This window comes from Boleophthalmus pectinirostris, unplaced genomic scaffold (assembly GCF_026225935.1).
Source record: "Boleophthalmus pectinirostris isolate CB_2022bp ecotype Guang Dong unplaced genomic scaffold, ASM2622593v1 HiC_scaffold_15, whole genome shotgun sequence".
Classification (NCBI taxonomy): Eukaryota; Metazoa; Chordata; class Actinopteri; order Gobiiformes; family Gobiidae; genus Boleophthalmus; species Boleophthalmus pectinirostris.
The window spans coordinates 28,657,323-28,679,761 of record NW_026571070.1 but is presented as its reverse complement, the minus strand read 5'-3'; the positions used below and the strand labels follow the sequence as shown (position 1 = coordinate 28,679,761).

Here is a 22,439-nt window from a genome sequence, read left to right as displayed (position 1 = left end):
ACTTGTTTGCCCAATTTTCAAAGAAAATGTTTAACATATCACTCCAGCATGTTGAAGAATGTATCACCTTCACACTGGGGCCTCATTAAAAAGATCAGATTTTTGCAGGATATGTGTAACCCCCTGATACTAAAGTGATTTCTGACATTTCTGTGTATCTTACCCTGTCTCCTCTCCCACACCTTTGACTCATCAGCGATGCCTCACTGGAACTGTGTGTGATGCCAAAGGACGAGGACATACTACAGCTGGTATGTAAAGAATCCTCTGTTGAGTGCTTTTTATTTATTTGTTTCAATCTGAATGAAGTTTAGACTACTTTTTTTAAATTGGTATAGTGTAACATGCTACAAAACGTCATTGTTCCTGTCTGCTTGTCTATGTTCTAACAATTGCAACTCTTGAGAATGTTATTTCTGGAATCAAATAGTATATCAATCAACAGAAGTAGTAAACTCAAAACTATTTGCTGCTCCTCCTAAGGTTTAAGAATCATCAAGACTATAGGCATAGGGTGGTCACAAAGTCAGATTTTAGTGTTACAGTAGTTTGATGACTAATTAACATAACATTTAATTAAAAACAATTTAAGAAATAGAACTGTCTGAACCAAAATATAATATATGTTAGTGTGTCATTTAAAAAGAACGTCAATATATCGCTGTACATAAATGTAAAGTGCTAGTGCTAGAGGAGTGTAGATTCAATTCAAAGTATTATTGTTTCCTAAACAGTGACCTTTATTCTTGAAATATTCTTACTGTCATATTGACAACAACAATAAAATGTTCAATATTTGGTTCATCTTGACATCTTCAGATAGGAGCTGCTCTCATCCTCTCTCACCCAGCTTCCACTGCAGTACTAATTAAAATGCAAGCTGTGACTGTACAATGGTACAGCGATTGTTAGTCAGTGGTACCCTGAGTTACAGGAGAATGTGTAATCTGTTAAGATGTGTCATGGACTCTCACATACATATCATCTGTAACTGTCAGTTTAGAAAAACAGCAGTTGTTACACCTACTATACCAATAGAAAACTCCTTTGTTTTGTTCTGCCTTGATCTCACCTCAGATGACTCAGTCCCTTTAACAGCTCCTATAGAATGTACAGACTGCTCTGAGCCGTTCAGTCATGCACAAAATCAGCCCACGCTACATTCAAACCTCAGAAGCCTCCAGGCCATACTCCAGTGCCATGCAGGTTCACCGTGCTAGCCACATGTTAGTCACAACTGTTGGGAGTCACTTGTGGAGGAGAGATGGAGCTGGGTTCCCACTGTGTCGCTACATTCCACACATAGCTTGTTAGCTTTGTTGCAGCACACCAAAAGCCACAGAAATGTGTCTCTGGTTTTTGGGATGAAACAAAAAAGAGGAAAAGGTTTAGCATGTAGACAAGTAGAATTGTGTACTTTTTCAATCGATTCAATTGGTGAATGTCTTACCTGCTCTTCACTCCCATTTTATGCTGTAAAAGCCTAGAGGACAATATAGATGAATATACAGTATAACCAACTGTTGTACAGTTTTAAAAATGAAAAAAAGATGGCAGGTCACGGTAATGCTAACATTTAGCATGCTAACAGCATTCCCAGTTCACAGAGGATACAATTGCTTTATAATTAGATGCAGAAAACACACAGAAGCATTTACATTATATCTACACTGAGACAAAACTTTAAGTTATTACATGAAAAAAAGGTACAGCCCTTTAAAGGTCCTATAATATACAATTGACTCTTGTGAGCTTTAACAGGGTAGCTGTGGGATCTTAAAAGTCTTAAAAAGGTCTTAAATTTCATGTTCCTAAATTAAGGCCTTAAAAAGTCTTAAATTATGTTGTGCGAGTCTTATTTTTTCACAAATGTCTTAAATTTCATTAGCCTATTTTTTTGTATACTCAACTGTGCTTCAGTGCAATGTTAAATGGAGGAAAAAAAACAACAACAATGTGAAATCACATGAATGAACGTCTAATGTGGAGTATGCACAAACAATACTTTGGTTTGTGGCGCTGGCGGCAGTGAGTAAACAATCAGTAGAATGGAGGAAGACGTTTGGATTGAACTGGATCTGGAGTTTTTCGCCTGCATAATGGGTGCGAAGTTGGTCTTAATTTTCCTTGAAGTGGTCTTAAAAAGGTCTTTAAAAAGTCTTAAATTTGGAGTAGTCAAACCTGGGGACACCCTGTTTAAACCATGTTACAATGTTATTAACTCATCACAAACAGTTGTGACAGTCGAGTTGTGTTTAGTTTCATTCGCACATGTTTGAGTAATCCTTTTATAAGTCAGTCTACATCTCCAAAGCTCAAAACACTCTGATCCACCTTGCGATGTCATATAATGGTCCTTTTCAAGCCAACAGCTACTTTTTACATTTTGTTCAGTACAGCTTGAAAATTCCAGGGTTGAAATCATCCAAATGATTTTAGCAAACGTTTATCGAGTTTAAAAACACATTGGAGTTTGAGAGAAGAACAGAAGCTAAATATGCAGGGTTTGTGTGTTAAACATGTGTGAATGAAACAAACACAACTCCAGGCCCTTTTACCCAACACTTTCTATACTGTAACTATATAGAACCCGCTCATACGTCATAAAGCACTTATCGTATTTACCCCATTTGCATGAAGTTAGTAACAGCCTAGCTTCTTAATGTGTTATTGACCCGTATATTGGCCTGGCCTGCGCTCTGAGGGAATGTGGCCACCGTCAGCTGACTCCTGTCAAAGTGGTGTTTACAGAAGGCAGGGAGAGAGCCAGAGTGGAGTGCGTCAGGCAGGGCTGCACCAATGATCGCGTAGCCCGGAATGGAGGAGGCGTCGCGGGCTAGTGTGTACTTCAAGTGCTTCTGAAATGTTCTCAAAGGCAGCGCGGGGGAGGGGCCAGTGCACAGCCAGCAGGTGAGAGTGACAGAAATGCTGAGTATGCCTGTAAGGAAGCTATAAAAATCTGTGGCAGGGTGACAACTATTTTATTGGAAGACATTAAACCTGCTACCGCTGATGGATTCTGGGGAAATCGCTGGTGATGGGCCAAGAAGGAAATTATTTTATTTTTGTGTGGATATACTGGATACCGCGTGGACGGAGAATCTGCCGATGTCTCACAACCGCAGATTTTATCAATAAAATTTTAACAAGGGGTCAGTAAATTACCCAAATACAGGAATTACTCTTGGAGCGGATTACACTGGAAACTTTGTCACTTTTTTGTAAGATAAAATTCTCTGGTAAAAATTTTAATGATTGAGTCCAGGATTTATTCAATTTTTTTTAAAGAGAGATTTCTCACAGCAACAATTATTTTAACTCTTGCTTTTGAAACTTATTACAGTGCGAATTTTGACACTTTATTGTGAGGTAAAAGCTTTAGGTAAAAAGATAAAAACTGTAAAAAATTCAGAATTCACTTACCTGGGATATCCATGTTTCTAATTCTAACATCTCAAACTTGATCTTTTCCATTTCAGTGCCTTAACAGAAGTCCTTCTTTTATAATGTTTCTACTAACATCACTAACTCACAGCTATTTAAATCTGTCATAGGTTGTTTGTCATTTAGAGTCTTCTCTTCTAATGCTTTTCTATCGCTTCTGCCTTTTTTTCTCTGCTTACCTTTGCCTTACCTGTGGACTGAAGTTTTCAAGAGATATCACTGCTCTGGTAAGAAGGGATTCCTAAAACTAATACTGTTTACTGTACTCACTTTATCATAATCTTTTCATAATACTAAAGACTAGGGCTGCATACTGTAAAACTAGCAAATGAAGGCATGTACATTTTAGTTTTAATACAACTGAAATTATTGTCAAAAAGTACATTAAAATATCAAAATAATCTTGATCCTAACAACTGAACGATTTGGTAAACATTGCACTTTTTGCGACACGATTTGCAATTTATGTTTTTTGATAATAGGATTCTGTTCAAATTTTACATTTTAAACACATTGAGAAATTTGACAACAAGTTTGAAATATGAACTGACTAACTAATAAAAGAATCCCATTTCAGAACAACATTTGCATAGATCTTAACTACAGAGCACAGCAGTTTTTATGCAGTTATGTTTGTTGTTTGTGGAGGAAATGATGGTACTTACCTACTTACTTTCCCTTTTTGCATATCTGTCTTTTCAAAGATCATCACTGAAACCACCCACGTTTTTACTCTGCGGTATTTTTATTTTCATGGGTACTTTCCCCTAAGAGGAAATGCAGTTCTGTTTAAATACACACCTTATTAATATCAAGTGACAAAGCAGCTGTAATCTGACACCACAGGTAGGGCACATTTGATTAAAGTCCAACCCACAACTCTCATTCTCTCATTTCTTCAAGAGCGCACTGGGCTGTGAACATGCTGTAGAAAATACTGGAACCAAGGATATTACCAATTTCTTTTTTTTTAAATCATATCCAGAAGCTTTTTAGGTCCATGGAGATATTTTTTTAATGATTTGAAGTGAAAGTTTTTGATATTATGGAAGCATGCTGACAGAAGTAGCAGTAGTTACCGAGCGTTCGTTCATCCTCTCCTCTTCTTGCCTTAGGGTGCGATCTTCGGTAAGCCAATCTAACTCAGTTCTGGCATCTTATAATATGGGCTTCCACTCTTTTTTTGTCCTTTTTCTTGTGTTGTTTTATCTTAAAAAATATTATAAATGGATTGTTTTAACCTAGAACTAACTCAAACTCAGTTGTCAAACATGTCTGATGTAGTGTGTTGTTATAATGTTACATGTTTGCTTAATTGTACTTTGTGCTTTATGTCATTTTTGGTGTTTCCAAGTAATAAATATGTTGACCACAACCAAAATAGCATTAGTATTAGCAAAAATTCTATGCATTATTATCCTATTTATGTAATAGTCCATTCTAATTCCCATTTGTGTATTTTAGTATTAATTAATAAAGTTTGATTTTAATTTAGTTCAAGAATTTAAAGGTACAACATGTAACGTTCCATGGAAATAGAAAATTAAACCATACTTTGAAACATTCTCCATGATGATAGATACATTTTATGCCATACTGTGGAAGATTATAGCCAAACGAACAACATTTTGGAAGATTATAGCCAAACGAACAACATTTCCATGGAAACAAGCTGGGGAAGGCCCTTATCCAGACCAAATAAGAGTCAGGTTTGTGGAGATGCAAGCTCACGCAGAGTAATGATACTTTGTTCAGTGTTAATGACCACAACCAAAATGAAAACTAATGCTTGTTTATTTTTTGGCTACAAATTTTAATATATGGATTTAGTTTAAGAATGCTTCAAAAATATGATAGGACCAGTTTTGTTTACCCAGATGCAAATGTATTTCTTACATTATTCTGTGACTTTATTATAACTTTCATTAGGCAAATTAGCATGGTATAAAAATGACTAAATATATCTTTGTGAAAATGTCTCCTACCCAGTGAAACGCGCTAATCTATGGCATCAGTTTTAGCGTTGCCACATCTTCTGCCTAGTGACATAATGAGCTTTAATCTGTTGCAGGCATACTCCCAGGATGCATACCTCAAAGGGAATGAGGCGTACAGCGGAAATGCCCGGAACATCCCCGCGCCCCCTCCCATCTGCTACCCGCGGATAGAAGTCAAGGCTGCGTCCATGGCCCAAGGAGCTGTCCGCGCCACCGAGAAAAATTACCGCGTGGAAATACCTGTCCCTCCATCTCCTCCTGCGCCTCCCACCACTATCAAATCTGTTGTTTGTAATGATATAAGGACTCCAAGCCATCGGACTGAAGAAAACCGGTACGCTACTACAACCGAATCCGCAAAGCCAAGGTCAACTGTTCCATCGGTATCTGGAGGTGTTCAGTTACAGTACCCTTCCATTGATACGCCGGTATATTCGCAAACGCCAACTTCAAGAACTACTCAAAACTACCCAGAAACGTTATCTCCAAACATCCCCGTAACATCAGCATCGCAAGGAACAAAAATGTCACCCAATAACTCCCCATCAGCGTCCGCTTCCAACACCCCAACGCACCAAAACATCGACTGGAAGAATTACACGACGTACAAAGATTACATCGACTCCAAAAAGCTGCACACGTACGGCTCAAGGACGATACAGGAGCGACTGGATAGCTTACGAGCAGCGGCAAATGCAAACGCTAGCTCGGCGTACGCGCAACCGCACACTCCACCTCCATCGAACTCGAGGGTTTTTAGTTCGCAAGCCAGACGGAGGAGCGCGTCGCACGATCGCGGGACGGATTCGGCGCACAAGTTTGCAGGTCCCTTGCGAAGTGTCTCCCAAGAAAGACTGAGCGGAGGAGAAAGGACAACGAAGAACTGGCATCGAAGCGTTTCCCAGGACGCAATTCCGTCGTCCACGCCAGCAGGGGTCGCCAAAACGAGGACGCGCTCTTGTGATTACATCGGACATCATGTTACAGAGACAGGGACATGTGTGGATGAGAGGGCATGTCGCAGAGAGGAGGGTAAAGTGGTCAAACAAACAGCAAGTGGAATTACAAACTCACCACCAGCCACTTCTGTGTTTACTAAAGGTATGAATTCAGCATATTTTATTTGATTTATTTCAAACACGTCAGAATAAGTAGACTTTTACAATCCAACAAAATCATGCAAGTTAAATAAGGTTTTTTTCATTTAAACAGGTGTACATGTTTTATTCCAGTTAAATAATTGAGAGTTAAAGTCCATAGAAATCAGTGGCCTATCATGTTTTTATTTTTTCTGAAACATTTTATTTTTGCTCATTATCTATAACTTTTATGTAATGTTTTTATTTTTTATTTTATGTTTTTTTTTTTTTTTATTTAATATTTTTATTTGTATTTTTGTTTTATTTTATTTTATTTTTTTACCATATACAATGTTGCATTAGTAGCACCTCCTGATATCATAGACCTTTTAACAGTACTCAGTCCTACTTTTAGGTTGAAGTAACATTTTTTTTTCTTTCTTACGCCCATAACTTGGCCATCACTAATTTTCTGCAACAATAAATTCTGTTGCAACTCTAAAACATATGTAACCACAACTTCATAGAGTTATAGTGTCCATAATATCTGTGAAATCTTACATTTGTCTGTGATTGTTAACTCCCAGTCAACATCTCTTTCTTCTCCAGGTTCTGATCCATCCAAGGCGGACGGTCTCATCATCCGGCCTTCACGTCTCCCAGTCAAAAACTCTGACTTCTCTCCTGCCTTATCCTCTGCCCGCGCCCCCGCGCCCCTCAAAGACCAAAGAACCACCATGATGGGGAACCACGTAGGCTACACCTCCCCGGTACATCTACTCAGGACCAGAGCCGACAGTCTGAAAATGGAAAACCGGGCGGAAGGGGGGCTAGCGGCTAGATCTTCCTCCTGCTCTGGTGTCTCCTCTAAAGTAGCCATACTAAAACAGCAACAAACTGTCTCCACAACTGTCTCTTCAATAACCAACGGAGCGATAGCACAACAACCAAAAGCCATTTCTACTCTAAGGACTAAAATAGAAGGCGTTGAAGGACCTGACGCAACGGTAGTAGTTTTAAGGCGGGATAAAAAGTCGGATGCCCAACCCAATCGTCCTCCGTCCTATGTTTGCGCTGTGAATGAACGTAATAAGGAAGACACCCAAAGGCCCCCTGCGCTGGTGAAGGCGGGGTCAGAGGGAGCAGTGTGTAGGGACATGTACTACAGGAGGTTGGAGGATACGAAACAGAAGACTGGGTCACGTCTGGATGGCTCGCTGGATTCAATACCGTTCATTGGTAAGAACTTTTTAAAATCAAAATTGTAATAAATGGGCTCAATCGAAAACACGTTCTGAAATACATGGGGATTTTGTATGAGTTTAGCATTAATATTTAAGTATTTAAAGGTGCGTCATGTAACTTTTCTGATGGAATTCGCCCCCTGCTTTGTCTCTGTGGAGATGTTATTGCCATGCCGGAAATGTTCCACAGCATGACATTAAACTTTTTATCTTAATTTAGTTTAGTTTAGTTTAGTTTTTTTCATATTTTTATAACATATTACTGTGAACGCCTCTTCCCAGCTCTGACCTGTAACTTGATCTTGGTCTTCTGTTGCAAATGCCATACTGTGAAACATCCTAAGCAAAGCAATAACATCTCCATGGATATTACCAGGGTAGACACGAGGTCTTAAAAGTCTTAAAAAAAATCTTAAATTTCATTAGCCTTTTTTTTGTTTACTCAATCGGGTTGCAATGCAAAATGTTAAATGGAGGGAGGGAAAAAAAACAAGAACGTGAAATAATAATTTGGAGTATGCGCAAACAATACTTTGGTTTTTGGCGCCGGTGGCAATGAGTAAACAATCAGTTCCGTCTACACTGCCCAAGACGCAAAACTCTGGTCAGATCTGCTCACGTCGCATACGTGTTTACGTCACATGCATCACCAATCCAATTCCACACACTTTTGCGTCACCGCATGCACGCAGATTTCCTCTTGAAAATGCTTGTCAAAATGCAGAATAAAAAGTGAAGACACGACTCAACTTTTGTGTCTTCTGTTCGGACCGTCATATAAACGTAGCCTTAGATTGTAGATATAGTACCTGTAGTTGGTTGGTCATTATAAGAATTAGACCTGGTATTTTTCGCCTGCATAAAGGGTGCGACGTTGGTCTTAATTTTCATTTAAGTGGTCTTGAAGAAGTCTTAAATTTAGGGTAGTCAAACCCGGGGATACCCTGATTACACAGTGCACCTTTTTAATAATCCCAATAGAGCAGGTTGAAAATACACTGTGAACTTAATCTTGATTTTTTTTTTTAAACCAATTTGATCATAACTGTAATACTATTAGACATTTTCCCGATTTGTTTTCAGACACAAAAGAAAATTGAACCCAGACATAGAATGTTTATCACCAACAAGAACACGGTGGGCGAATGCTGTTCCCAGAGGTTGTATTTATAGTGTGAATTCTAATGCCACCTCTGTCTGTAAATAGCTCTAACACAAGCATAACAGAAGAACTGCAATTGAAAAGGAAACTTGTGTCTATGTCTGGTATGTAGCAGATACTTAAAAGACTATGCACAGCGCCGTATTCAGAAAGTCAGGTCAAAATGTCATGCTAGGCCTATATGCTCTTCTTAACTTAAAGGGCCCATATTATGCTATTTTCTCTGTTATGACGTTGTTCGCTCGTCAAAAACAAACCTGGAGTTGTGTTTTGTTTCCTTCACACGTGTTCTTCTCTCAAACAGAAAACACTCATGTGATGTCATGTGGTAATACAGGAAGTACTATACTATGTTTTTAAACTCCACACACCCTCACAAGAATCATTCGGATAATTTCAGCCCTGGAATTTCCAATCTCTAACCAAAAGGTAAAAGGTAGCTTCATGACATCTTAAGGTGGAACAGAGCATTTTGAGCTTTGAAGATGTAGACGGACTGAATAAACAATTGCTCCAACATGTGAATGAAACAAATCACAACTCCAGGTATGTTTTTGAAAAGGTAACAAGAGAATCATTTGCCACGTTTACATGAGAGCTGTAATTCCAAATAAAAGCCATTTAATTCTGAATAAAAATGTATTCTGCTTTAAATGGACCATGTAAACACTTAATTCCTAATGAAAATAGTTATTTGGAATGAAATTTCATTCCAAAGTAAGTGGGTGGTTTATTCCGATTTGAAAGTCAAATTAATTTATTCCCTGATCACGTTTTATTCTGTTTATTCCTCTTAAAAATAATTCTTCTTCCCTCTTCCTCTTCCCTTCTCCTCCTCAGCTGACAGACGTAAAGCGTGATGATAGAATTCTCGAGCCACTGCTTAATTATCATTGGAAAGACTGTGAAAAAAGTTTGTAACATGTTTGTGTGCGTGGTGTAACGACAAACTGAGATGACAGAAAAGCCGGTAGCAGCTGAAGTGTGTGTTTTCCTCGGTAGATGTAAATACGTTTGCGTGCTCCCTGTCCAATCAGAACACTTCCAGACATTGAGCGGAATTAAATAAAGGCGATTTAACGTATTTTCCATGTAAACCTCAATTCGGAATTATTATTTCCATGTAAACTTGAAAGAGAATATTTTAATTCTGAACTATTTAATTCAGAAAAATCCATTTGGAATAATAAAAAAAAACAAAAACATCTTGTACCCGTGGCCAATGTTGCGTAAAGTAGGACCTTTCACAACTAGGTCACTTTTCATTGACGATACTGTAAAGTGGAGTATTCTGTCAACATGGAGAAGAATCAACAATGCTTATGTGGCTTATGGCATTTTCAACTATGATGACCAAGTGATAGTGTTCTGCAGGTGAGAGTGACGTGTCTAAACCACTTCTGGTATTCGAGCAGAACAGCACAAAAATAAATACAAGTAGAGCTGTCCAATGCCCCCCCCACCCACTCCACAAATGTGTCATATGTCAGCAGTATCACAGAATACAGGAAACTGGAACAGGGCCCAACTGCACTGTGACATAACAGCAAAGAGCCATATTTCAACACTATTCAAATTACATTTATTTTAAGATGCAGATTTGAATGTATGGAAATTAGATCCTGTCTGAACAACACAATTTTTAAAGGGACTGCCACTGTTGGGCAAGTTACTTTAAAACTGTAATGTGTTATTTATGACTTGTTACTGTCATTTCAAAGTAATTTGTTACATTACAATATTACTGTGTTTAAAATGTAAGACATTACACAACTATTGCAGCACTTTTAAGTTACTCTCACCAAAATAACTGCGAAGATGCTGAACGTATATGGACTGAACCAGGACTAAACCAGAACTAAACCAGGACTAAACCAGAACTGAACCAGGACTAAACCAGGACTGAACCAGAACTGAACCAGGACTAAACCAGGACTGAACCAGAACTGAACCAGGACTAAACCAGGACTGAACCAGTACTGAACCAGGACTAAACCAGGACTGAACCAGAACTAAACCAGGTCTAAACCAGGACTAAACCAGGTCTAAACCAGGACTAAACCAGAGCTGAACCAGGACTGAACAAGACTAAGCTAGGTCTAAACCAGGACTAAACTAGGACTAAATCAGAGCTGAACCAGGACTGAACCAGGTCTAAACCAGAACTGAAACAAGACTAAACCAGAACTAAACCCGGTCTAAACCAGGACTAAACCAAGACTAAACCATGTCTAAACCAAGACTAAACCAGGACTAAACCAGGACTAATCTTGGACTAGAACTTGAAATGTAGGACCGCCCCCTGAAAGAACCCCCCGGGCGCCTAGCATGACATTTTGACCTGACTTAGCCCCGTGGAGCGCGGAGTTCTGTGCTGGTCCTTTCTCTCGCGGTCCCCCGACGGTCTACACGGGTGCGTCCCGGGTGTTTCACCGCTGCTGATATCACTGTGATTTTAACGAATTTGTACGAAGAAAACTGAAAAACCCCACCACTTCAATCCAGGTCAAAAAAGCATTGTACAGTGCCTTATTGACATTTGTACCGAGTAAAATATTACTATTGTTTCTCCTGTAATGCCAAACATTACCTCGTTACTGTAAAAAGCAATGGATTACAGTAATTTGTTACTTTTATAATGCGTTACTCCCAACACTGGGGACAACACACTAATATAAGCCATGAATATTGATACTTTGCAGCTGATCAGCATTCCCTGGAACTCTGTTAGGCTTTAATTTGATCTTTATTTTAACACAATCTGACCATAAAGAACAGACTTAGCTGGAACTACAACAGGTATGATGATTAGTGCTGTTAAAGTCTCTCTAAGTCTCTCGCACATAAAATTACAGTCACAGGCTACCAGCAGTTTTTCAGGTAGTCACTCTCACCGTTTTGTTGAAAATCTAAAACACCCAAACAGGAACCCATGAACACTCATATTGATCACAGGCTCCTGAAAATATGATGCGTTTCAAAACAATTTCCTTGTGTTGTTTTATCAGCGGTTAAACAAGCATGCCAGTATGATGTAATGTCTGCCATGCAAATCAGAACAATTTCAATTGAAAGGTGTGGAGACAGTAATAAATAACATCGTTATCTTTGTTCCCATTTGTTTATTTAAGCAGGTGCTGTAACTTGTACAGTTTATTTTATTCTTTCCTGGTTACAAATCCCCCTTAGTAATACCAAATGTTGTCAAAGCTTAAACCACATATGTCAGTTTCGAGTACTAATTTCACTAAAGCATAGTTTACATAATTATATTCAAGACTTGGAAAAAATTATTTTGTTAAGTGAAGGTTTAAACTGTTCCTTGTGCCTATATGTAATTGGAACTTCTGTGCTGATGACATGGATGGAGGTATTCCATTGTAGAACTTAGCGCAAATTTTTTCCCCCTTGCTACTTAACTCATATAGAACTTTCCCACCAAACCAAGTGATAATTAAAAAACATGAAAACCTGTCATATGCACGTTATAATATATTTATTCTTTTCTTAGATGAACCCTCCAGTCCAAGTATTGACCTGGACAGTTCGCTCATCTCCGCGTCTGCTGTGATCTCTGTGCCTCCAATCATCACCACTATACCCCCCAGCCCCACCTCCCCCTCCCCTCTGATTCGCCGCCAGCTGTCACATGACCAAGGTATGTTTTTTTTGTTGTTGTTTTTTTATGCATTGAGACAGCACACTATTTATTTATGCTACTGTTTCATAGGAAATCAATAATTAGGGGTGTGCAAAAATATCGAAATATCAATATATCGTATCGTTTAATTTGATGATACAGTATCGGTATTGTGAGCTGCTGTATCGATATATATCGCCAAGGGTAATTTTTGTTACATTTTACTAAATTATTTTGTTAGAGCTACAGTTTTGTTGTTTGTTTAGAGGAAGGAAACTTGTTCATTTGACACATTTGTCATTTTCACTGTTTTGATGGTTAAAATGTTTGTGTTCCATATGAACTTTGCACAAGAAGTGATTTAACAAAGATTTTTAGGATCACAGCCATGATTTAGCTTTATTTTTTATTGAACTGTATCGAATTGATTTGAAATATATCTTATCAAACCTAAAGTGCACTGTATTGAGATATGTATCGCATTGGGGCCTATGTATCGAGGTATGTATCTTCTTCTTCTTCTTCTTAATGATACGCAGCCTTCTCAGTAATATATAAAGGTCTTATGTAATAATATTTACAATGTCATTTTCAGATTCTATGCGTCTCACAATTATTGACTCTGACTCGGCGACTAAAACAGAGCGCTCAAAATCATGCGATGAAGGCCTGGATAATTACAGAGAAGAGCGAAGGGGGTAAGTTTGTTGTTGAACTACATTGCACTATGTAACTTTTTGAGTCTGCCACCAGCTTGTCTCCATGGAGATGCTATTGCTTGGACCTGAATGTTCATCACTATGGCATTTTACTTATCTATCTCAACTGAGACAAGCGGGTTACAGCGTCAGGCATAGTTACAGATCAGATCTTTGGAGAGGCAAGCAAACTTACAGTAAGAGTGCATTTTTCCAAAGTATTTTTACCTATAAAACAACTGATAAAATGTAATGTAGATAAGTGTAATGCCGTACTGTGTGACATTCCTGGCAAAGAAATAACATCTCCACGAAGACAAGCAGGTGGAATACCAGTAAAATGACATACTACACTTTTAAAAATACTACTTTTATTTCACATATTTTTCTTGTTAATTTAGGAGGTCATTAATTCCTGGTCTGAAGAGCTTGAGGAAGGTAAGTTCTTATTCACTGAGCACTTTCTCTCACTTTCTCATGTGTGCAAACTGTGAACTGTGACTTCACTGGTTTCATTTGAATAACATTTCCTCTTTAAAATGAGCAGATAATGTTGTGTTCAGGAAATTGAAACACTTTACAATCTATTTCTGTCTCCTGCAGGCGGTTGACAGATCGTCAGAAGACTCGGGCTCCAGGAGGGACTCAACGTCAGACATCTTTTGTGATGCTACCAAAGAGGGTCCGCTGCATTTTAGGCAGCTCACTTCAGAAAAGGGAAAGGTTGGTATCTCTACATGACTCAAAAAATAATTATTTTAACACATTGCACTCATTACATAAAAATTTAGGTTCAGGTTTCTTTTACCTTTAAGGTACTGTTTTTAAGGTGCATTTATACTAGTTTTAGCCCAGTTTAAGTCCAAATGTAGACTTGATTTGGTCCTGGTTTAGTCCTGTTCTAGTCCAGATTTAGGTCTCTATCTAGCCCCAATTTAGTCCCACTTTGATGATTATTCAACTGTAAATACACCCCTAATATTCAGAATTTTATTTTGACCCAGAAGTGTTTTTTTTTTTTTTTTTAGTTAGTTAGTTAGCTGTTTATCTATTATTTTTTGCGCTGTTTTTAGCTCTATTTCATCCATTTAATTTAACATTTTGATTGTGCCCGGAGCTATAAATTCTCCACTGAGTACCACAACAAAAAATATGTCAACTTAACCAGATGTATTGGGTTTAAACAATGATTAAACCAGGTCTTAATCAGCAGTAATCATAGACTAGATTAACTCTGAACCAGGACTCCCCAAAATAAATTCCAAACACCATTAGTACCAACATTTGATTAGCACAGCTACACAACAATCACTCACTCATCCTAACAACAGAACTATATTTAAGATAAAAATTACTAGTCATTTCCCTATCCCGCTGTGTCAAACACCTTCTCTCATTTTGACCCACTTCTTTAGCGTGTCGGAGGGGGCATGCGTCCGTGGAAACAGATGTACGCGGTGCTGAGGGGTCACTACCTGTGCCTGTATAAGGAGCGCAGGGACGGCCAGGGCCATAGTAACTGTCAGACCGTAGAAGAGCCTCTGCCCATCAGCATCAAAGCCTGCCTCATCGACATCTCCTACAGCGACACCAAGCGCAAGAACGTGCTCCGCATCACCACCTCCGACTCCGAGTACCTGTTGCAAGCAGAGGACCGCGAGGACATGCTGGCCTGGATCAAAGTCATCCAGGAGAACAGTGTGGATGAGGAGGTAAGCTAATATCACTAGTGCTAAGTAGTCTTTTCGTGATACTTATGTTTCAAATACAAAGGATTTGAATGCTAAATTTTGGTACCACAGTAATAACATGTTCCTGTTTTACACAAGAGGCTGGACTTTTCAACACAAAATAAAAGCAGTTTCTCAAATAATACCATGCAGTCTAACAAAGATCAAGAACATTCTAAATCTGTACTCAAAAGTTTTACATTTTTCTTACATAATTTTCTGTTGATATCAACACTTGCTGAAATGAGTGTCTATTTTTGACTCTAGTGTTAGTATTGATTACTATTTTGTAAGGCTAAAAACACTACTGCCAATAGCAATAACAATATTGCAAGTTGTCTAACATTTTACCATACATTATAGGTGGGAAATCTGTCTACAGCATAATAATTAAAAATTCTCTTCCACCTCTTCCAGTACATGTAACTTGGTTTTATATGCATTGTTGTTAAACCAATTCATCCTGATATCAGCCAATTTGGAAAAGTAGACTAGAAATAGCAACGCTCATCTTCATAATGTACTAAGCTTCAAAAACGTTTTTGGTATTTATACAAAATAAAGCCACTTGAACCTCAGTGTAGAAACTACTATATTAGGCCTGTCAGATTCATCTGTAGAGCACTATTTGTACACAAAGTAATTCAAAGTGCTCTACAGAACAAGAAGAGTCTATTGAAATCACATTACAACAAAACAAATATTCCATTAAAAAATGCTATAAAGCATCCTAAAAACACAACGCAAACAGACTCATCTATTACTGTTAATAGCTGAAGTGTGCTTTACTGTCTGTAGACAATGTGTCCTACAATAGAGTTGTTTCACTATACTTACCCTAATTTCCTAAGGCTAAAACATACTGGGAATCCAATAGTATCCATGTCACCCAATTCCAGTTATGTAAAGAGGGATTACTATCTGGTGTATTGTGTAAATAGAGTAAATAATATGTCTTTTGTTTCCTTCTGTTTTTCCAGAACGCAGCCTTCACGAGTCATGACCTCATCAGTCGCAAAATCAAGGAGTACAACACTCTGATGAGGTAAGACAGTGGGAGGGGATTGGGATACTGGAGTGTTAAACTGAACAAGACAAGTCATAGTTATGAGAACATGGCAGAGTGTGTAGTAATCCGTCTGTTTGTTTCTTTCAGTCCGACCGGCACCAAGTCGGAGCCCTCTCCACGCTCGTCCCGGCAGTCCCTGAGTATCCGACAGACTCTGCTGGGAGGGAAGGCAGAGAGCAAGACCCCCTCACCCAAAGCAGAGCAGGAGAGGAGAAGCATGCACAAAGGTACGCTGATATTGTTATGCAAGCAGTTATGGATTAATTTAAATGTGGACTATGTAGCTTTTCGGGTGGTGGTCTGACCTCCATGGACCTGTTATTGTTCTGGCATTAACCCTCTCAGGCTCAAATTAATTTTTAGTATCAGGAAAAATCTGATATTTGGGGAAAATTATAATATGGGGTAGTAATATGCAATCCTGACTTTTTTATCCTTTGTAAACAAAAAAAGTATTTTGCACTTCTGGCAGGCCGTTTGCGTGTAGTCATTCTTGCACAGTCTGCATCATCCACGTTTATCAGCATGGATGGGAGAAAAGGCTCCTGAGTAAAAAAAGCTAATAAAATATGGATGTGGAGTAAGTAGGTAATTGGAATTTAGCTGTTGCAAATCTGCAACGCCTGCCTGGAGAGGGTTAAACGTATCTAGCTTGCTCTACACAGATTTGACCAGAAACTTTCTCTAATAACACCAGCTTGTCTTTAAGGAAACGTTTAAGATACATTTAATGCAATACTGTGGAACATTTCAAAGCAAACACACAATGCACCTCTGAATATAGGCCTTTTTCTGTCATTATGTTACTATCAAAACTCAAAATAAATATTTTGCCATTTAACTGAGCAAAAATCTTTATGTCTGAAGCTATCAGAGAAGCGCAATTTTGATCAGTTTAAAAATAACTGTTGTATTGCGACTTCTTAGAAAAATTGTAGAAAATAAGCCATGACAATTATACACTTAAAAAAAAAATTAAAAAATCCCAATATTTTTAGTAAATCACACTGCAATAAAAGCTTGGCCAAATTTTAAGATACAAACACTTATCAGAAAATGGCTTTAAAGTAGTGAAATTATCTGTCCATGCAGCAAGATCATTTTACTTGACAAGTTGTCTTAAAATAACTACTTCTAGACTAGAATGAAGCAGTCTCTGGTAAGTGTTCATGGGCTGGAAATAACTTTGTGGATGCTACGTTTTAGATAAACATACTTGAGTATCAAGAAAATCTGTAACACTCAATCTAAAAACAAGTGTTGCAAGAGAACACTGCAATAAATGGATTGTAACTTCTTTTAAACATTTATTGCCTAAATTTAAGATTTTCTGACTAGTTTAGTCATGGAAGAAATATATGTGACAATTTTTAAGATTATACAACCAATTCAGAACTGTTAAGCAGATAATAAATCTGAAAACAAGATGAATAACCTTGTTTTAAGTTTTAAAATCTTTTTATAAGTTTTAAAATCTTGGCCAGATCAGAGAAATTTGCGGTGGAGAATCTGTCTCCATATTGCTACTGTACGTTTTAATGCACACTATGAATGTGAAAATAAATGACTTAGTTCCCTGTCTCCACCTGCAGATGACACGAGCCCTCCAAAGGACAAGGGCACGTGGAGGAAAGGCATCCCCGGCCTCATGAGGAAACCCTTTGAGAAGAAGCCCTCTCCTGGGGTCACGTTCGGAGTGAGGCTGGACGACTGCCCTCCTGCTCACAACAACAAAGTGAGTCCAGCTTTCTCATGTCACTTCTCATTTTCTCATTACACACTAGTACGGTTGAACGACTCTGGCAATATATTTCACTGCAAATTTTCTGACAAACATTGCAATCACGATTAGATTTACAATTTATGTTATGTCATTGTTAGATTCTGTTCACATTTCAAATTCAAGAGCACATTTCAAACATGTCAAGAAGACTGAAATGTGAACTGTTAAACTAATGCAAGAATCACATGCACTTTAGAACATGTTAGAGAGCTCTAACAGGGATGGTATTTAACAAGTTTAGATATTTTGTGGTTTGTAAAGGATTAAAATCATTGCCACCTTTGTGATTTTACTAACTTACTACTTACTAGGGATGTTCCAATATGGATTTTTATCAGCCAATACTAATATCTAATACTAATATTTTTCTTGCTGTTCGAGCTGACCAGTGTTTCCCAAACAAGTTAAAACAGAAGTAAAATATTTCTTAAGTTCACAAATTAACTTTTCACTTTTGTTAAAAAATAATGCATCAATGAGGTATAATCTAATTGTATTTTTGGTGATGTTGTATCGTGTAGCATTATAATAGACACATGTGATGCAGTGCAAATAGATCTGATGCAATGATGAGAAACTTGAAAGACAGACTGAGGCAGCTTAGATCAAAATATTGGTTCCAACTGTGGAATCTTTTAACTAGGAATGGGACTTGATTTAAAAAAAATAATCTAATTACTTACAGGCTTTGTAATGAATTAATCTCAGTTAATCGCATAACAATATTTGCCTTACTCATTTACTCATTTTCTTCCTGAAACCATTTGTTGGAGTTTGGGCTGCTGACACCTCTTGTTTGTACTCGGACCAGAACTGTGCTCCCTGTCACATGTTTTGCATTTAAATGGTGTTGTGAGGTTGAGGTGCTTCTGTGATATGCAAACTATGTTCTGCATGGTTTGCAATAAATGACGCGTTTGTCGATACTTCCGTCCGGTAGATGTTTGAATAGACATTTACTGCGTCGTTTGGCAAACTGCGATAAAATGCGTTAATATTTTTTATGCATTATTGTCTTTGGAATTAATTAATCGTAATTAACACGTTAATGTCCCACCTCTACTTTCAGCATAATTATTTCACACCAATATACTGTCAGACACTGAAAAATTCCCCACCCTAACATGTCTTTGTATTTCTCGCCCAGTACGTGCCTCTGATTGTGGAAGTGTGCTGTAAGTTGGTGGAGGAGAGGGGCCTGGAGTACACAGGGATCTACAGAGTCCCCGGGAACAACGCGGCCATCTCCAACATGCAGGAGGAGCTCAATAACAAGGGCATGAGCGATATCGATGTGCAGGACGATGTGAGTGTCTGATCTGATCTATTTCAACTCCTAATGGATGCTCAGGTTTACACATTATCCTTCATGTGTTAGTGTGACTTTGAATGGACTCGAGCCAAAGGAGAGGTCAGATGTAGCATGTACTAAAGTGTGTACAGTTAGGAAGAATGTTTTATATGTTTTTGATTAGAATGTTCCCCAGTATGGCATTATCTATATATCGTATTCTTCTACGTGTTGACAAAGAGATAATGTTATCAGGCCAAGATACAGATCAGATCTTTGCAAAGGCTAAAAGTTTTTGCAGGGTTTTAGTTAAAAAGATCAATTTAATGCCATAGTGGAACATTCTAGGCTATTCTGGGCTAAATATTACATAATGCACCTTTAAAAATGTGTTAAATATACTTTTACCCTACTAGTAATAATGAAGAAGTAATTAAATACTTATTACTTGAGAAACTTGCAGCAGCACCATAATTACTTTATTTCTTTGAATATTCTAAAATGTAAATGCACTCAAAACAAAACAGCAACCTTGAAATATAGCTTGATGCGATTTTTCTTTATTTTATTTCTTTTTTTTTTCAGAAATGGAGGGATCTTAACGTGATAAGCAGTTTACTCAAGTCTTTTTTCCGGAAACTACCAGAGCCTTTGTTTACAAATGGTAAGATGTTCAGCCACTACCCTCTTAAAGTCAAATCAAAATCTAGAAATGCATTGTCTTTTAAAAAAATGATCCATATTATTTACAGAAAAATATGCAGACTTCATAGAGGCCAACAGAATCGAGGACCCAGTGGTGCGGCTAAAGGAACTGAAGAGACTGGTGAGCTACTGTTGAATCTTAAAAAAAGAAGTTGTAAGTTTGCATGATGGCAACTGTCTTTAAACACTTTTGTAATCACTTTTCCACAGTTACATGAGCTCCCAGACCACCACTATGAGACCCTCAAGTTCCTGTCCGCTCATCTTAAAACTGTAGCTGAGAATTCTGAGAAGAACAAGGTATTGCATATACTTTTACCGGAGTAGGATCTGGTTTGCAGCCTCAAGCACTTTGGGTAAACCTTATAGAAACAACATCTATGTGACAACTACCTGGAAAACATCAATTTATTTTATCTAGGTTAAATGAACAACTTTTTAACAGTTGGTGATGATATTTTGGAAAGATATATTTTGCAGAACATATTTTATACAGAGAAAAATCCCGCACCATCTTACTTGCAAATTGTGACATTTATTAGGACAAACCGTGTAACGTTTCGGCACTAGGCCTTCGTCAGATATTTGCCTAATAAATCTCACAATTTGCAAGTAAGACAGTGTGCAGGATTTTCTTGGGCTGCTCCGTCTCCTCCAACGCACCCGACTCAAGTAATTGATGTGCAAAGTTCTCATTCTTTTTTATGGAGAACATATTTTAAAACAATAATTTCAAATAAAAGGTGTAGTTATATCCTTTCCTAAAAAGGTTGCACATTCACTACATTCTGGAATTTGATATTTAAATGTCAGATTGCAGATTTGTTGACCTGGTTTATGGTTAATATCTCAGTAAATTTCTTAGCCTATCCCCCCAAAACAAAATAATGATGAGGTTCAATATCTATGGATTACTAAATCTGAATATTTCTCAATTGTTCTAACAAAAAATTTGTAGTAGTTTTGTCACAATACTAAATTTCAAACTTGATTTTAATACTAAATAATAGACTTGATACCAATACCCAAATGATCATTTTAAAAGCTCTTTTCAGTACAATATTGTTATTTTCAACACAAAATAATGGTATTTGTGTTTTATACCATGTGTTCTTACAATAGTTCTGATAAAACTAAAAGTTGCCAGGTTAAATTTTATCCATTTATGTGAACTTTTAGTTTTAGTATCAATTAGATTTGATCTGATTTTTGATACACTTAGGGTTGCCTAAGTGTAGTTATGATTGTGACAGGGCTAGTCATTGTATAAAATTCTGATGTATTTCTTTATTCTTTGTGTAAGATGGAACCTAGAAACCTGGCCATAGTGTTTGGTCCTACACTAGTGCGCACCACAGAAGACAACATGACCCACATGGTGACGCATATGCCTGATCAGTACAAGATAGTGGAGACCCTCATCCAAAATGTGAGAATCAGCTTTTTTATTATTTACTTAAACTATCTGCAAATTAACTAATATAATTCTGTCTTCTAGTATGACTGGTTCTTTACTGATGATGGCTGTGGAGAACCTGTGGTAAGTACAAGTATCTCTGACTCAAAACTCTTTGTCTTATATTTCTTACAGCTCATTTTATACATAATACTTGACAAATTTGATCAAGAGGTTACAATTGTATCATGGTTATGGGATATCAAGAACAAAACTAGATTTAAGTCAAATGTTAGGGTTGCTACATTATAGTACAGCAGAAGTGTTTTGATTGAATGAGAAGTAAAGTGCAACGATTCTGTCTCCTGTGCAGACAGCGTCCCAGGAGGAGAGTGCAGTGGAGTCTCAGCCCGTCCCAAACATCGATCACCTGCTCACAAACATCGGGCGCACAGGCACATCGCAGGGTGAAGTATCAGGTAACACGCTGCCCCGATCAGCTCTGCTCTGCGGTGGGTTCACCTTTCTCTGTCCTTTCACTGTGGATCCTTGTGCCTCTTAGTGTGTCCGAGCTAAAGCTAGTAACTATTGTGGTGGGGTATGCTGCCGCTTCTCCCTAGTCAGGCTGCTCTGACTGTTGCCAATAGATACAAGAGTCTATGGCTAACATAACTCCTAATGCCTCAGGCAATTATACAAGCAATTCATTAGCATCATTTACTGTGCAAATTCACACTATCCAAATGTATATGTTTTATGGACCAAAAACAAGATGTGTCTGTTTTATTAACCTCCCCATTACAACAAAGACACAAGGTCATACTCTATGTTACAAATCTATACTGTGGAAAGATTTCATGTCAAGTCAATACTGATATTAGTTTTCCTCAAATTACCTCCTCCTAAAATACAAATCCAATGGATGCAATGAATTGCTGTGCTTCTCCATTTGCTTTTAGAGCACTAATAAACTTATCCATAGTGAGTCTTAGTTTCCTCTAGTGTCCCTCTCCCCTTTCCTCAGTTCTGTGTGTCCCCCTCCTCCTCTGCCTAATGTTGCACTATTAAGTCAAAGACGAGCTGTTTTTACAGTGGAAGGCCACCTTTTATCCCTCTCTCTAGTGAGGCTCTGTCGGGTGTCCTAACGGCTTGCCCGCATTCACACATACTGATCTTGACACAGGCCAAGTGGGCGGAGTCT

General features: G+C 37.9%; 1 protein-coding gene across 3 annotated transcripts in view; it reads left to right on the top strand.

Moving 5' to 3' along the window:
• The window catches only part of LOC110165546 (rho GTPase-activating protein 21-like), a 100,996-nt gene that overhangs the window by 73,292 nt on the left and 5,265 nt on the right, over positions 1-22,439 (top strand). For 2 of the 3 annotated variants that reach the window (XM_055150966.1, XM_055150965.1), the window contains 18 exons: positions 197-251; positions 5,516-6,542; positions 7,130-7,759; positions 12,438-12,584; positions 13,162-13,264; positions 13,666-13,702; positions 13,868-13,987; positions 14,680-14,976; positions 15,975-16,039; positions 16,151-16,290; positions 17,656-17,798; positions 18,994-19,152; positions 19,723-19,801; positions 19,890-19,963; positions 20,053-20,142; positions 21,146-21,271; positions 21,341-21,382; positions 21,612-21,717. In XM_055150966.1, coding sequence (XP_055006941.1) covers positions 197-251; positions 5,516-6,542; positions 7,130-7,759; positions 12,438-12,584; positions 13,162-13,264; positions 13,666-13,702; positions 13,868-13,987; positions 14,680-14,976; positions 15,975-16,039; positions 16,151-16,290; positions 17,656-17,798; positions 18,994-19,152; positions 19,723-19,801; positions 19,890-19,963; positions 20,053-20,142; positions 21,146-21,271; positions 21,341-21,382; positions 21,612-21,717 — 3,440 coding nt within the window. Of the gene's footprint in view, positions 1-196; positions 252-4,354; positions 4,573-5,515; positions 6,543-7,129; positions 7,760-12,437; positions 12,585-13,161; positions 13,265-13,665; positions 13,703-13,867; positions 13,988-14,679; positions 14,977-15,974; positions 16,040-16,150; positions 16,291-17,655; positions 17,799-18,993; positions 19,153-19,722; positions 19,802-19,889; positions 19,964-20,052; positions 20,143-21,145; positions 21,272-21,340; positions 21,383-21,611; positions 21,718-22,439 lie in introns of those variants that run through there. The other variant, XM_055150967.1, reaches the window with a different exon arrangement.